Consider the following 16,660-nt stretch of genomic DNA (forward strand, 5'->3'; position numbering starts at 1 on the left):
AATAATCTGTCTATTTCTCTAGCCCATGGACTGATGAGTCTGCTGTATCAACCTGTAAGGAGAAGCTCTCTCCGGATGGCTATGGGAATGAAAGAATCCGATTTCTACTCTCACACAGCCACTGTGAAAGTCCTGGAGAAAAATGTGCTGTGTACAGAAGAGAGAGAAGGGAGCAGGCTGGCATGTTCACTGGGCTGGTGTTACGACAGAGAACCTGAGTCACTGGCCAGTTATCACTTCAGACTACAAACCACACAAAGCATCTGTCTGTTCAATCACAAGAGAACAAAACCAAAATCTGTAAAGATATTCTGAAAATATGACAGAGTTTAATTGACAAATAAAAGCATAAATGTGTCTCTGATCTTTGATATCCTGATAACATTTTACATGCACTTGTACTTTGGATCTAGAAATATATTTGAGCTAAATGCTCAGATAAAAATAAAGATCCTGTTTTCATGCAAATATTCTTAGTAAAAATAAAAGAAAAAAAGGAAATAGAAACCACAGGTAATGTTCAAAGCTGAGCCTGATTTTCAACCATTAAACCAGGAGGAAATAAAGTTAAAAAAACACATGTATATATAGAAACCTAGATTCCTATGTATGTCTGCATATTATAAACACCTTTAAGATAAGTATAAGGTTTCAAAAGACAACTACACAAGCATAATTACTTTTAAAGAAAATGTGCATGCCCACAGGTCTATAAAGTTACTTCCTATTACCTGTGAAATGGTCTCTAAAGAGATACACTATACATATAGCAAAACATAGAATAATTGTTTTAAATCTAACTGAGGGTTGGACAAGGCAGTTCACACCTGTAATCTCAGCATTTTGAGAGGTCGAGGCAGGAGAATCATTTAAGGACAGGAGTTTGAGACTAGCCTGGCCAACATGGTGAAACCCTGTCTTTACTGAAAATAAAAAATTAGCTGGGTGTGGTGGCGGGTGCCTGTAATCTCAGCTACTCAGGAAGCTGAGGCAGGAGAATCACTTGAACCCGGGAGGCAGAGGTTGCAGTGAGCTGAGATCGTGCCACTGCATTCCAGGCTGAGCGACAGAGTAAGACTCTGTCTCAAAAAAAAAAAAAAAAAAAAAGAGGCTGGACGCGGTGGCTCACGCCTGTAATCCCAGCACTTTGGGAGGCCGAGGCGGGCAGATCACCTGAGGTCGGGAGTTCGAGACCAGCCTGACCAACATGGAGAAACTCCAACTCTACTAAAAATACAAAACTGGCTGGGCATGGTGGTCCATGCCTGTAATCCCAGCTACTTGGGAGGCTGAGGCAAGAGACTTGCTTGAACCCAAGAGGCGGAGGTTGTGGTGAGTTGAGATCGAGCCATTGTACTCCAGCCTGGGCAACAAGAGTGAAACTCCGTCTCAAAACAAACAAACAAACAAACAAAAACACAAAAATTAGCCAGGCGTGGTGGCAGGCGCCTGTAATCCCAGCTACTCAGTAGGCTGAGGCAGGAGAATCACTTGAATCTGGGAGGTAGAGGTTGCAGTGAGCTGAGATTGTGCTACTGCACTCTAGCCTAGATGACAGAGCAAGACTCTGTCTCAAAAAAATAATCATAATCATACAATAAATCTGAGACATTTTTCCATAACTTTGAGAAAAAATTTCCAGAGTTTCACAAAACATATCAATGTCACGGCCGGGCGCAGTGGCTCAAGCCTGTAATCCCAGCACTTTGGGAGGCCGAGATGGGCGGATCACGAGGTCAGGAGATCGAGACCGTCCTGGCTAACACCGTGAAACCCTGTCTCTACTAAAAATACAAAAACTAGCCGGGCGAGGTGGCGGGCGCCTGTAGTCCCAGCTACTCGGGAGGCTGAGGCAGGAGAATGGCGTAAACCCAGGAGGCGGAGCTTGCAGTGAGCTGAGATCCGGCCACTGCACTCCAGTCCGGGCAACAGAGCGAGACTCCGCCTCAAAAAAAAAAACAAAAAACAAAAAACAAAACAAACAAACAAAAAAAACATATCAATGTCAAATACTTACAGTTTGTAATATGAATGCAGAAAATAGATGGATTAATCTGGTCAACAAGTTTAAATACTCTTTGAGGTGGGTTTGCTGTAAAATTCAATGAATAGATGACTGCTTTTTGACTACAAAACTGGCTGTCGCCCCTGAAAATTAAAAAAAAAAAAAAAGACAAAGTTACAAGACATAAGCACACAATCTTAGCAAGATTATTTAAAAACCATCAGATGCTTGTACTATACTATGTTAACAGTTATGTGGCCGGGCGCGGTGGCTCAAGCCTGTAATCCCAGCACTTTGGGAGGCCGAGACGGGCGGATCACGAGGTCAGGAGATCGAAACCATCCTGGCTAACATGGTGAAACCCCGTCTCTACTAAAAATACAAAAACTAGCCGGGCGAGGTGGCGGACGCCTGTAGTCCCGGCTACTCGGGAGGCTGAGGCAGGAGAATGGCGTGAACCCGGGAGGCGGAGCTTGCAGTGAGCTGAGATCTGGCCACTGCACTCCAGTCCGGGCGACAGAGCAAGACTCCGCCTCAAAAAAAAAAAAAAAACAGTTACGTGGAGGATATTTATGAAAGCATGACATTAGAATTGAATCCAGCGGGGCACAGTGGCTCACACCTGTAATCCCAGCACTTTGGGAGGCCGAGGTGGGCAGATCACAAGATCAGGAGATTGAGATGAGCCTGGCCAAGATGGTAAAACCCCATCTCTACTAAAAATACAAAAATTAGCTGGGCATGGTGGCGTGTGCCTGTAATCCGAGTTACTAGGGAGGCTGAGGCACGAACATCGTTTGAACCGAAAGGGCGAAGGTTGCAGTGAGCCAAGATCGCGCCACTGCACTCCAGCCTGGCAACACAGTGATACTCCATCTCAAAAAAAAAAAAAATTGGATCTTTTTTTTGGGATGTAGTCTCACTCTCTCAGGCTGGAGTGCAGTGGCACGATCTCAGCTCACTGCAAACTGCATCCCAGGTTCAAGTGATTCTCCTGCCTCAGCCTCCCAAGTAGTTGGGACTACAGGTGTGCACTGCCACGCCTGGCTGATTTTTGTATTTTCATTAGAGACAGGGTTTCACCATGTTGGCCAGGCTGGTCTCAAACTCCTTACCTCAGATGATCCACCCGCCTCGGCCTCCCAAAGTGCTGGGATTACAGGGATGAGTCACCACACCTGGCTGAATCCATTTTTATTTAGTTTATTCTGTGTTAAAATATTTTGCATTGGCTGGGCACGGTGGCTCACGCCTGTAATCCCAGCACTTTGGGAGGCCGAGGCAGGCGGATCATGAGGTGAGGGGATAGAGACCAGCCTGGCAAACACAGTGAAACCCCGTCTCCATTAAAAATACAAAAAATTAGCCGGGCATGGTGGTGGGTGCCTGTAGTCCCAGCTACTCGGGAGGCTGAGGCAGGAGAATGGCATGAACCCGGGAGGTGGAGCTTGCAGTGAGCCGAGATTGCGCCACTGCACTCTAGCCTGGGTGACAGAGCAAGACTCCATCTCAAAAAAAAAAAAAAAAGGCCAGGCGCGGTGGCTCAAGCCTGTAATCCCAGCACTTTGGGAGGCCGAGACGGGCGGATCACGAGGTCAGGAGATCCAGACCATCCTGGCTAACACGGTGAAACCCCGTCTCTACTAAAAAACAGAAAAAACTAGCCAGGCGAGGTGGCGGGCGCCTGTAGTCCCAGCTACTCGGGAGGCTGAGGCAGGAGAATGGCGGTAAACCCGGGAGGCGGAGCTTGCAGTGAGCTGAGATCGGGCCACTGCACTCCAGCCCAGGCGACAGAGCGAGACTCGGTCTCAAAAAAAAAAAAAAAAAAAAAATTTGCATTTGGGCCAAGCACAGTGGCATGCACCTATATATTACCAACTACTCAGGAGGTTAAGATGGGAGGATCACTTGAGGTCAGGAGTTCAAGGCCAGTCTGGCAACACAGTGAGACCCTGATCTCTTTTTAAAAAGAAAAAAAAAAAAAAAGTTTGGCATTTAAAACTTTTTCCTCTAACAGAAAAAAAAAAAAAAAAAGAATAGCTTTTAAGGAAATCTTGTCAAGAAATGTAGATCAGGGTATAATTTTTATATCAATGAACCTTATAAACTCTGATAGCATCAATTAGATAAAATTTTGCAGACCTTCAGATTGTTTAAAAGTACCCAGAACAGATCCCAATTCCTTGTCTTTAGAATAAAGCTGTCTTCAAAGGACTGTGAGAGTAAGAAAATGTGGAGTCATCTGGAAGGTTTAATGCTTAGAAGTTATGGTACAGGGGCAGGAACAGTGTGGCTCATGCCTGTAATCCCAGCACTTTGGGAGGCTGAGGCGGGTGGATCACCTGAGATCAGTCATCTGGAAGGTTTAATGCTTACAAGTTATGGTACCGGGCCAGGCACAGTAGATCATGCCTATAATCCCGGAACTTTGGGAGGCTGAGGCCAGCGGATCACCTCAGGTCAGGCCTGGCCAACATGGCGAAACCCTGTCTCTACTAAAAATACAAAAATTAGCCAGGCGTGGTGGCATGCGCCTGTAGTTCCAGCTATTGGGGAGACTGAGGCAGGAGTATTGCTTGAGCCTGGGAGGTTGCAGTGAGCCAAGATCATGCCACTGCACTCCAGCCTGGGCGACACAGTGAGACTCTGTCTCAAAAAAAAAAAAAAAAAAAAAAAAAGGAAGTTGTAAGTCTTCAACCAATCCCAGATTTGACAAACCCCAATCAATTTGCTATAGATATGGATATGGTACAGGCCAAGCACCGTGGCTCATGCCTCTAATCCCAGCATTTTGGGAGGCTGAGGAGGATCACTTGAGGCCAGGAATTCAAGACCAGCCTGGGCAACACAGACCCCTATCTCCATAAAAAACAAAGAAAAAATTAGCCCAGCATGCTGGCAGATGCCCGTAGTTCTAACTACTTGGGAGGCTGAGGTAGGAGGACTTGAGCCCAGGAGCAAGATTACAGTGAGCTATGATCGTGTCACTGCACTCCAACCTGGGTGACAGAGCAAGACTTGTCTCAAAAAAATATAGAGGCTGGGCACAGTGACTCATGCCTACCATGCCAGTACTTTGGGAAGGCCACGGCAGGAGGATCACTTGAAGCCAGGAGTTTAAGACCAGCCTGGGCAACAAAGTGAGACCTTGTCTCTACGGAAAAAAAAAAAAAAAAAGTTAGCTGGACAGATAGATAATGAGATAAAGTCCTAACAAAAATGGGACCATATTCTACATACTGTTTTAAGGCTTTTCTCACTTAATATATAATGCCTAATATGCACTTGCAATATTATACTAAGTGGCTTCATTGTATACCAGCCTATTAATACCCCAATTTGTTTAACCAATTCTCTACTGTTGGTTTAGGTTTCTAATTTTCCCCAATTATATGTAATGCTATAATGACATCCCTATACATACATCTTTATGAGTGTCTCCAGGTGTTTCCTTAAGATATGTTTCCTGAAGTGGAACTGCTAAGCCAAAAGGCAGGTAACATTATTTAAGGCTTCTGAGACACACTCCCAGATTGCCCTCTAGAAGGGCACAATATACATTCTCACCAACACTGTAGTAAGAGTGCCTATTTCCCTGTACTCTTGCCAAGACTGGATATTATCATTCAGTTTTTACTGGGCCTTAAAGGACAAGTAGAAATCAGACAGACAGTAGGAATGGGAAGCAAATCCAAGTGCAAGAACAGCAGTGGCCAAGGCTGGGTAATGACTCATGGTCTTTGGGAAACTCTGAGTACCGAGGCTGGACTGGAGTGGATTCAAGATGGCTGGTAGCAGGCAACAGGCTCTGAAAGAAGGTGGGAATCAATCTGAATCCAGGCTAAGAAGCCTATAGATAATGATAACTTCTGAAGGTCTTTTAGTGAGCGCCTGACAGGATGAGGTGTGAGCTCATAAAGCAGGAGCAGGGATGGACGACCATAAGGGCTAGAGTGATGGAAGGCTCCACAGAATGGGACTCCTTACTCCCCTCCAGTCAACCACCTCCCCAATCCTGCACAGTATTTCAGTATCATCATCAGATCTAGATACTTCTCTCTAGCCCCACTGTCACAGCTTTTGGGGAAGGTGGGGAGGGAAACCGTTAATCCACATCTGCAATAGCTTTTTACTTGGCTCTCTTCCACCAGGCTTGGCCTTGTGATCCACTGCACATGCTGCTGCAGAATTACAGAAGATGGGAATCTGATCCTCTTAACAACCCAGGCCCTGTGGACTTCAGGACAGAGTCCAAACCCCTCAGCATACACACAAGGCCCCTGGGGACCTGACCCCTGATCTCTTTGCTATACTCCTTTCACCCCACCCCTCTCTGGCCACACTGAGTTACCTGCAGTTAAGCAGGCCATCCTGCATCCCCCATCTCTGCCCATGCAGCTCCCTCTGCCTGGAATGCCCTTCCCCTTGGTCCATGCTGACCATCTTCCACGTGTCCTTCAGGACCCAGCTCAGCTCCTGTCTTCTGGGGAGCATTTCTTAGTGAGGCTGAGTTAGATGCCATTCCTCTCCCTTCTCATCGTGCTTGATGTAGAAGCTGCCATCCACTCCTCTGTCTCCCTTACTCAATGGTAAGTTCTTTGAAGGCAGCAGAGTGCCTAACTCATCTTTATGTCCCTGGTGCTGGCATCAGGAGGTGCTCAAGAAAGGTTGGGAGAAAGAAAAGACTGCTGAGACAGGAAAAGTGAAAGGAAGAGGCAGGGGTCAGGAGAGCCTCCAGGTTTCTGGCCTGGTGTCTGCCTAAAAGACTAATGGTAGAGGAAGTCAAAAAGGGACACTAGGAAATCAGTTAGAGATGGAGAGGAGAAATTCATTCATCCATTCAACTTATTATTATTATTATTTTTTTTTTTTTTTTGAGATGGAGTCTCGCTCTGCCGCCCAGGCTGTAGTGCAGTGGCCAGATCTCAGCTCACTGCAAGCTCCGCCTCCCGGGTTCACGCCATTCTCCTGCCTCAGCCTCCCAAGTAGCTGGGACTACAGGCACCCGCCACCTCGCCCGGCTAGTTTTTTGTATTTTTTTTAGTAGAGACGGGGTTTCACCATGTTAGCCAGGATGGTCTCGATCTCCTGACCTCGTGATCCGCCCGTCTCAGCCTCCCAAAGTGCTGGGATTACAGGCTTGAGCCACCGCACCTGGCCTATTATTATTATTTTGACAGAGTTTTGCTCTTGTTGCCCAGGCTAGAGTGCAATGGCGCAATCTTGGCTCCTGCAACCTCTGCCTCCCAGGTTCAAGCGATTCTCCCACCTCAGCCTCTGAGTAGCTGGGATTACAGGCACCCACCACCACGCCCAGCTAATTTTTGTAGTTTTAGTAAAGACGGGGTTTCACCGTCTTGGCCAGGCTGGTCTCGAACTCCTGACCTCAAGTGATCCACACACCTCAGTCTCCCAAAGTGCTGGGATTACAGGCATGAGACACCGTGCCCAGCCAATTCAACTCATTCTTAATGAGGGCCCACTACGTGGCAGGAGCTCTACTAGGCACTAATGGTTCAGAAGTAAAGAGATCTTCCAGGTGGGGCACGGTGGTTCACACCTGTAATCCCAGCACTTTGGGAGGCCGAGGTGGGCGGATCACGAGGTCAGGAGTTCGAGACCATCCTGACTAACACGGTGAAATCCTGTCTCGACTAAAAATACAAAAAATTAGCTGGGCGTGGTGGCACATGCCTGTAGTCCCAGCTCCTCAGGAGGCTGAGGCAGGAAAATTGCTTGAACCCGGGAGGTGGAGGTTGCAGTGAGCCAAGATGGAGCCCCTGCCCTCCAGCCTGGGCAACAAAGTGAGACTGTCTCAAAAAAAAAAAAAAAATAGCCCCAAATTGGAGCAAAAATCTCACTTTCAGGCTCCTGTATTTACTAAGGGAGGAAAACAGAATGATTTTCAACAAATACTGAAACATGCTACAGGCCAGGTAGCTAGAAAATTAATCTGACTACATTGCCCTGTTCTCTGAGCATTTTTACAATACTAGAAATAGGCTCAAAATCCCATTGGTCAATAAAATAGTTTCCCACAGGAAAAACCCATTGTACCTCTTAAAAGGGTTCACCTATCAAATATCAATTGCTAAAACTTGCTATAAGGCTAAATTTAAATTAGCTATCTCTTACTAAGTTGGTCCCATCCTGAATTAATGAGCCTCTTCTAAGTGCTGCTAGTTTTTCAAAAAGCCTTGAAGCTAGGCGCATTGGCTTACGCCTGAAATCCCAGCACTTCGGGAGGCCAAGGCGGGCGGATCACCTGAGGTCAGCAGTTCGAGACCAGCCTGACCAATATGGTGAAACCCCGGCTCTACTAAAAATACGCCAGGTATGGTCCCAGCTGCTCAGGAGGCTGAGAGAGGAGAACTGCTTGAAGCCAGGAGGCTGAGGTTGCAGTGAGCCACTATCACACCACTGCACTCCACTCTGGGCGACAGAGCGAGACTCCATCTCATTAAAAAAAAAAAAGGCTTGAAATCTCAATTATAAGAGATCATTCAGAACAGATTATTTCTTTAACTTATAATCAGCTGGGAATGTCATTTTTCATTGTTCTATACAATGCGAACTGTGAGAATTCCTGGTAGATTTACATATCAGAAAAGTACAAAGATTTCTTACCTAATTCCTTGTTACAAGTACTATGTCCAAAAAGCTGTGAAATTAAACTGCACTTTTCACCCTAGGCTATACTAATTCACTGATACAAAAAATGTGACCACTGTCTGTTTACAACTCAAATTGAAATGTGATTCAATCTCCAAACACAGAGGTTTCATTACAGTCTTTTAATGTACATTCTCTCTTCTCTTTTGCCCGCACAGTCACCTGGCTGAATGCAGATAAGGGACAGCAGCTACTGTTTTTTTGTTGTTGTTGTTGAGACGGAGTCTCCCTCTGTCGCCCAGGCGGGAGTGCAGTGGCGGGATCTCAGCTCACTGCAAGCTCCGCCTCCCGGGTTTACCCCACTCTCCTGCCTCAGCCTCCCGAGTAGCTGGGACTACAGGCGCCCACCACCTCGCCCGGCTAGATTTTTGTATTTTTAGTAGAGACGGGGTTTCACTGTGTTATCCAGGATGGTCTCGATCTCCTGACCTCGTGATCCGCCCGTCTCGGCCTCCCAAAGTGCTAGGATTACAGGCTTGAGCCACCGCGCCCGGCCTTTTTTTTTTTTTTTGAGACAAGTCTCACTCTGTCGCCTAGGCTGGAGTGCAGTGGCGACATCTCGGCTCACTGCAAGCTCCGCCTCCCGGGTTCACACCATTCTCCTGTCTCAGCCTCCCCAGCAGCTGGGACAGGTGCCCGCCACCACACCCAGCTAATTTGTTTGGATTTTTAGTAGAGACGGGGTTTCACCGTGATAGCCAGAATGGTCTCAATCTCCTGATCTGGTGATCCACCCACCTCAGCCTCCCAAAGTGCTGGGATTACAGGTGTGAGCCACCACACCTGGCCAGGGACAGCTACTTTTTTACATATTTGTTTGGATAGTATGGCTTCAGAACGATGCAAAACACCGGAAATCAGGTTTGGGTTTTTAAGCCTGGGAAAGTTTTCCCTTTCCCCAAATTGTATTATCCTGGTCAAATTTTATCAAAATTGCATATGTCATACATAAACTTACGTGACAACTGGAACTGAGCAGGCAGAAAAGACACTGAAATCCACAGAGCTGCAGTCAGGATCACAGCAGCAGTTGACGTCACACTGTGCTGGGGACAAGTCACAGACACACAGAGCAGCAACTGCAGAAAAAAGAGGGGTAGGATCCACAGCATCACCATCAGCAGGTGGTGACTGCCCTCTGCCACCACAGTGTACCATAAGTCAATTTCATACAAAGGGTCCATTTTATTTTTCCTATGCACTTTGGGGGAAATTTGTGAAGTGGAAATGAGTCAGTTTGAGCATTCCACAATTAGAGGTTTCCCCAAAGTTGCTAATGATCTGACTCGCTTGGAAAGTTCTGTTAGTGCTTTGCCTACAGAGATGCTGATTTGGTAAGCTGAATACGAAACCCAGGCATTTGCAGCTTTCAGAAACTTTCCAGGTGATACTTATAATTAGACAAGTTTAAGAACCAGCACGCCTAAACCATTTGCCTGACCATAGAACCACCAGTTTAAAACTCCAAAGTCCTTAAGCTCCTTCTCTGGAGATTACCAGTCAGAGGAAGGACCCACTTAAACCTTTAGGAAAGAGGTTTTTCAACCTTGCCCCTCTCTTCATGTATAACCTGCTGCTTTAAAGCTGAACTCATATTCACAGATCCTTGGCCAAGAATCATAACGGCTCAGAATGTCTTTGGTGATTTAGACAGTAAGGTTTGAGGGCAGGGGAGGAATCTCCCCCACGTCACAACTTTTATTTTTAAAGGAGTTTCAGCTCTTGTTGCCCAGGCTGGAGTGCAATGGTGCAATCCTGGCTCACTACAACCTCTGCCTCCTGGGTTCAAGCTATTCTCCTGCCTCAGCCTACTGAGTAGCTGGGATTATAGGCATGCACTACCATGCCCGGCTTTTTTTTTTTTTTTTTTTTTTTTTGTATTTTTAGAAGAGATGGGGTTTCACCATGTTGGCCAGGCTGGTCTTGAACTCCTGACCTCAAGTGATCCACCAGCCTCAGCCGTCCAAAGTGCTGGGATTACAGGCGTGAGCCACCGCTCCTGGCCAGCTTTTAATTATTAATAAGGATGATTCTTCTTTGCCACTTTGTAACAAAAATGATTATCTGGATTTTTAATTCTCTATTTTATTCTGTCAAATAAGGAAGAGAAAACCCTTTTAAAAAAACAGAGAATGAATTTATGGTGGCAATTATTGCTGGAAAGGAAGAAGATCAACCTTCAATCATATCTATAATGTTTTCTTTTTCAAAAGAAGATTTCAAGGCCAGGCATGGTGGCTTACACCTGTAATTCCAGCACTTTGGGAGGCAGGCAGATCACTTGAGGTCAGGAGTTTGAGACCACCCTGGCCAACATGGTTAAACCCTGTCTCTCTTAAAAATACAAAAATTAGCCAGGCATGGTGGTGGGTGCCTGTAATCCCAGCTACTCAGGGAGGCTGAGGCAGGAGAATCACTTGAACCCAAAAGGCAGAGGTTGCAGTAAACTGAGATCACACCACTGCACTCCAGCCTGGATGACAGTGAGACTCATCTCAAAAAAAAAAAAAAAAAAAAAAAAAACTCAGCCAAAAAACAAAAATAACGAAAAAGGAATCTGAAGCAAATGCTGCTAGTGTCTACCCAACATTCTTTTTTGTACGTATGAATTATTTCACGATAAACAGGAGCTTTAGAAAAATGTACCGGCCGGACGCGGTGGCTCAAGCCTGTAATCCCAGCACTTTGGGAGGCTGAGACGGGCGGATCACGAGGTCAGGAGATCGCTACCATCCTGGCTAACATGGTGAAACCCCGTCTCTACTAAAAAAAAAAAAATACAAAAAACTAGCCAGGCGAGGTGGTGGGCGCCTGTAGTCCCAACTACTCGGGAGGCTGAGGCAGGAGAATGGCGTAAACCCGGGAGGCGGAGCTTGCAGTGAGCTGAGATCCGGCCACTGCACTCCAGCCTGAGTGACAGAGCGAGACTCTGTCTCAAAAAAAAAAAGAAAAAGAAAAAAAAAAAAATGTACCCCACAGCGGCCAGACACGGTCTCAACCTCAGGAGGTTGAGACCAGCCTGGCCAATATGGTAAAACCCCATCTCTACTGAAAATACAAAAATTAGCCGGGCGTGGTGGTGTACACCTGTAATCCCAGCTACTCAGGAGGCTGAGGCAGAAGAATCGCCTGAACCCAGGAGGCAGAGGTTGCAGTGAGCCGAGATCGTGCCACTGCACTCCAGCCTGGGCGGCAGAGCAAGACTCCATCCCAAAAAAAAAGGAAGAAAGAAAGAAAAAAGAAAAGAAAAGAAAAATGTATCCCATAGCTCACACCTGTAATCCCAGCATTCTGGAAGGCTGAGAAGGGTGGATCCCCCGAGGTTAGGAGTTCGAGACCAACCTGGCCAACATGGTAAAACCCCATCTCTACTAAAAATACCAAAAAAATTAGGCATGACGGTGCACGGCTGTAATCCCAGCTACTTGGGAGGCTGAGACAGGAGAATTGCTTGAACCTGGGAGGTGGAGGATGCAGTGAGCTGAGACTGCGCCACTGCACTCCAGCCTGGGTGATAAAAAAAAAAAAAAAAGAAAAGAAAAGGCCGGGCGCGGTGGCTCAAGCCTGTAATCCCAGCACTTTGGGAGGCCGAGACGGGCGGATCACGAGGTCAGGAGATCGAGACCATCCTGGCTAACACGGTGAAACCCCGTCTCTACTAAAAATACAAAAAAACTAGCCGGGCGAGATGGCGGGCGCCTGTAGTCCCAGCTACTGGGGAGGCTGAGGCAGGAGAATGGCGTAAACCCGGGAGGCGGAGCTTGCAGTGAGCTGAGATCCGGCCACTGCACTCCAGCCTGGGCCACAGAGTGAGACTCCGCCTCAAAAAAAAAAAAAAAAAAAGAAAAGAAAAAGTACCCCATAAAAGGTATAATGCACTCTGGAAAAAAATGTGTGAGGTGAAGGGGAAGGTTTTGTTAATACACGATAATTTCTTAGTCTAAGACACAAAAGCTTTCCCCCTAAAGTTTAGAGTGCTTCTAATTGAGAACTCTTCTATGTGCTTAGTAAAATGACACAACTTATGCATGCTAATGTAAAAAATAAAAAGTGTTTTAGGTTCCCTGTATGTTTAAAATTACTATCTTGCTTTGTTTTCAAAACTTAAAGCCCTTGTAGGTAGCTATAAGACTACCAAGGACGAAGCAATAGTGTTTAATAACTCCACTTAGGAAAAAGGTTTCTACCCAGGATGCGAGTGCACTTAATCACACAACAAGTAGCTGTTGAGCCCCATCAGGTCCAAGAAGCACTCAGCTGCTCTTGCCTCCTATAGCATCTGCACACCTGGCTTGTAGAGCAGGGTACTAATGAACAGAGCCCAGATTCAAGATGAAGGGTTATCACTCTTCTCCACCAACACTGCCTGCAAGGCACCTGCAATGTTCCATCCAGTTCTCCACTCAGAGTCAGCCTCCTGCTCTAATATCTACAAGTTGTATGTTCTAAAATTAGGCAAATAATTTACCCACCTGAAAAATGGGGATAACAGTACCCTCATGAGGTTGTAAGGATTAAATGAGATACATCATAGGTGAAATGCTGAGCACAGTGCTAAGTGAACGGTTAACAAATGAGTTATTACTGTCACAAGTCTTAAGAGAGGTCCTTTAAAAAGGTGAAGACAGGTGACAGGCAGAGTGCGGTGGCTCATGCCTGTAATCCTAACACTATGGGAGGCCTAGGTGGGCAATCACTTGAGGCCAGGAGTTCGAGACCAGCCTGGGCAACATGGCAAAACCCCGTCTCTACAAAAAATTAGCTGGGTGTGGTGGCATGCACCTGTAGTTCCAGCTACCCAGGAGTCTGAGGTGGGAAGATCACCTGAGCCTAGGAGGTCGAGGCTGCAGTGAGCTGTGATCATGCCACTACACCCCAGCCTGAGTGACATAGTAAGACCCTGTATCCAAAAAAAAATAAAATGTGGGGACAAGTACAAATTCATCCCCTATAATGGAAAAACAGCCTTGAACACATGCTATAATAATGATGTTTCAAGCATAGCTTTATTTTGGAGAGAAAATGCATTAACAGATGGAGTACTTACATGAATAAAAGACAATCCAGTCCAAAAACCTTAGCGTTTCAGACATTGAATACTTGGCTTCATTCTGTCCCAGTTTGTCACTGATGTAACTTCCCTACTAATTCATCAAATCAACAATTTAAATATAAAACAGAGCTCTGCTTATATATTAAAATAGCAAATATATTTCTCTGTAGTTTTTCTTTCAGATTACTCATCATTCAGAAAGAGCTTTTTGGAGAAATCAAGGTTCAGTAACTGAAGTTAAGTTCTAGAGTTCAAGATATCAGCTGATAACTTTTTTACCTACTAATACTGAGCCTTAATCCATTTGAGAAAAGATCTTCTTAAGAAGGGATAGGCCAGGCACAGTTGTTTACACCTGTAATCCCGGCACTTTGGAAAGCCAAGGTGGATCACTTGAGCCCAGGAGTTTGAGATCAGCCTGAACAACATAGCGAGATCTCATCTCTACTAAAAAGTAAAAAATTTAAAAAGCAAGCTGAGGGAGCACACCTGTGGTTCCAGCTACTCTGGAGGCTGAGGCAAAAGGATCCCTTGAGTCCAGCAGATTGAGACTTAAGTGAGATATAATCATGCCACTGCACTCCAGCCTAGGTAACAGAGTGAGACCTTGCCTCAAAAAAAAAAAAAGACAAGACTGAAGGCCGGGCGCGGTGGCTCAAGCCTGTAATCCCAGCACTTTGGGAGGCCGAGACGGGCGGATCACGAGGTCAGGAGATCGAGACCATCCTGGCTAACACGGTGAAACCCCGTCTCTACTAAAAATACAAAAAACTAGCCGGGCGAGGTGGCGGGCGCCTGTGGTCCCAGCTACTCGGGAGGCTGAGGCAGGAGAATGGCGTGAATCCGGGAGGCGGAGCTTGCAGTGAGCTGAGATCTGGCCACTGCACTCCAGACCGGGCGACAGAGCAAGACTCCGTCTCAAAAAAAAAAAAAAAAAAAAAAAAAAGACTGAAAAAAAGATTTAAAGTACTATATACCTATTGGGGTTACTCTCAATCCACACAACCGGAAAATTTAAAAAACTTTGAGATCATGAACCACTTTAAGAATCGGCTGCTATGAACTCTCATCTCAGGAAAAGACATATTCACAAAGTTTTGCACTCAATCTTAGAGGGTCACAGTCATTCTCTGAAGTCATCCACGTCAATTTTTTATTTTTTATTTTTTTGAGACAGTCTTGCTCTGTTGCCCAGTCTGCAGTGCCGTGGTAATTACGGCAACCTCTGCCTCCTGGGTTCAAGCGATTCTCCTGCCTCAGCCTCCCGAGTAACTGGGATTACAGGCATGCACCACCATGCCTGGCTAATTTTTCTATTTTTAGTGGAGACTGGGTTTCGCCTTGTTAACCAGGCGGATCTTGAACTCCTACCTCAAGCAATCCACCCGACTTGGCCTCCCAAAGTGCTGGGATTACAGGCGTGAGCCACGGCGCCAGCCAAACGTCAAATTAGATTATAAAATATTTCCACCAAATGTGTAATTCTAGAATTAGACAATCATTTTCTGAAAAAAAAATGTTAATTATCCCTAAATATAACTCCTAAAAAGTGAGCATAACCCCTCCCTCCATGGCTTCCCACCTCCAATTCAACATAGGAGGAATCCTGGGTTTTTAGAATTCAGGTCAACAGACAAGGGTCTTAACCTAGCCACATTTAGTAAGATAGACCTTTGGCCTCTCTTTAAGTGAAAGTTCCATGCAGCCTAGGCACTAATTTCTACCATTGTCTCGACTTAATTTAGTATTGGGCTGCAAGGATTCATTCATTATTGCTCTTTGCATTACTGTTGTCTGGGACCACTTCAAGTATTTTCAAAGGTCTGATACCGTACCACTTAAACTCTCTGAGACCCGGTTTTCTCGTTTACATGACAGTGATAGTAAGAGCTACCTCTCAGGGTTATTGTTTAAAGAACGGACGTATGGAACACTTAGTGTCTGCACACAGTAAGTGCTCAATAAGCGTTAGCTATCATTATTACGTCCTCACCCGGGCTGCCCCCTTGAGGTTGGATCACTGTGGACCACAGGAGCTGGCACATGGTACCCACCGTCCGTGACCGGGGTAGGCCTGGGGCCGGAGGAGGACCCTGGGGCTCTAGGAGTACCGGGGGGCCTGGTCGACGGGGAAGGTCCGAAAGTCGCCAGGGCTGCCTCGGTGGAGTTGAGGCCCTCTGTCGTCACCGCCGGGGTGGCCTCGGTCTGGGCGCTCACGGAGGCCCAGCAGCTCAGGAGTACCACCAGGAGCGGCGGGAGGCCTCGCGGCTTCATCTCCCAGCGGGTTCCAGCTACGTCCGCGCCAGGGACCGTGCGTTGCCCGGCAACCGCTACACCCAGGCGCGGGGCATCACGGGAAGCGGCTTGCTAAGCCGCGAGAAGCTGCCGGAGACTGACGGGGGCGAAGCCAGGATGAGGCAGGGGGCGGATCCTGGATGAGGCCGGAGGGCGGAGCCTGGGTGAGGCAGCGATGGCAGGCACAAGGGCAAGCACTAGTGAGCGGCGGTGAAGCTGGCGTAAACGAGAGGCGTGTAAATCCCAGCTGTGGTTCCCAACCGGTCTGCGGCGCTTACTTAAAAAATGTGGATTTTCTGTAGTTCCAGCTACTCAGGAGACTGAGGCAGGAGAATCGCTTGAACCCAGGAGGTGGAGGCTACAGTGAGCCGTGAGCGTGCCACTGCACTCCAGCCTGGGCGACAGTGCGAGACTCTGTCTCAACCAAAAAAAAAAAAAAAAAGACGGATTTCCAGGTACCATCTCAGGAGATCCTGAGTCAGTAAGTCTAGGACAGGACCCAGGAATCAGTTTTGGGGGGATTTTTTTGAGACAGGGTCTCACTCGACATGTCGCCCAGGCTGGAGTGCAGTGGTTCGATCTCGGCTCATTGCAGCCTCGACCTCTGGGGCTTAAGCAATCCTCCCACTTCAACC

At 46.8% G+C, this 16,660-nt stretch overlaps 1 protein-coding gene across 15 annotated transcripts in view; it reads right to left on the minus strand.

Annotated features, from left to right (window-relative positions):
• TCTN1 (tectonic family member 1) overlaps positions 1 to 16,155 on the minus strand; it is a 40,596-nt gene extending 24,441 nt beyond the window's left edge. For 14 of the 15 annotated variants that reach the window (XR_004439586.1, XR_004439585.1, XR_004439584.1 and 11 more), the window contains exons 1-3: positions 15,785 to 16,155; positions 9,636 to 9,756; positions 2,018 to 2,148 (exon numbers count right to left, since the gene is read on the minus strand). Coding sequence is in view for 12 of the 15 variants with exons in the window: in XM_033220622.1 (XP_033076513.1) it covers positions 2,018 to 2,148; positions 9,636 to 9,756; positions 15,785 to 16,004 (472 nt within the window). In the remaining 3 variants the exon portion in view is untranslated. Of the gene's footprint in view, positions 1 to 2,017; positions 2,149 to 9,635; positions 9,757 to 15,723 lie in introns of all 15 variants that reach the window. The other variant, XM_033220620.1, reaches the window with a different exon arrangement.
• Positions 16,156 to 16,660: the final 505 nt, after the last annotated feature.

Source organism: Trachypithecus francoisi, unplaced genomic scaffold (genome assembly GCF_009764315.1).
Source record: "Trachypithecus francoisi isolate TF-2019V2 unplaced genomic scaffold, Tfra_2.0 Lachesis_group11, whole genome shotgun sequence".
Classification (NCBI taxonomy): domain Eukaryota; kingdom Metazoa; phylum Chordata; class Mammalia; order Primates; family Cercopithecidae; genus Trachypithecus; species Trachypithecus francoisi.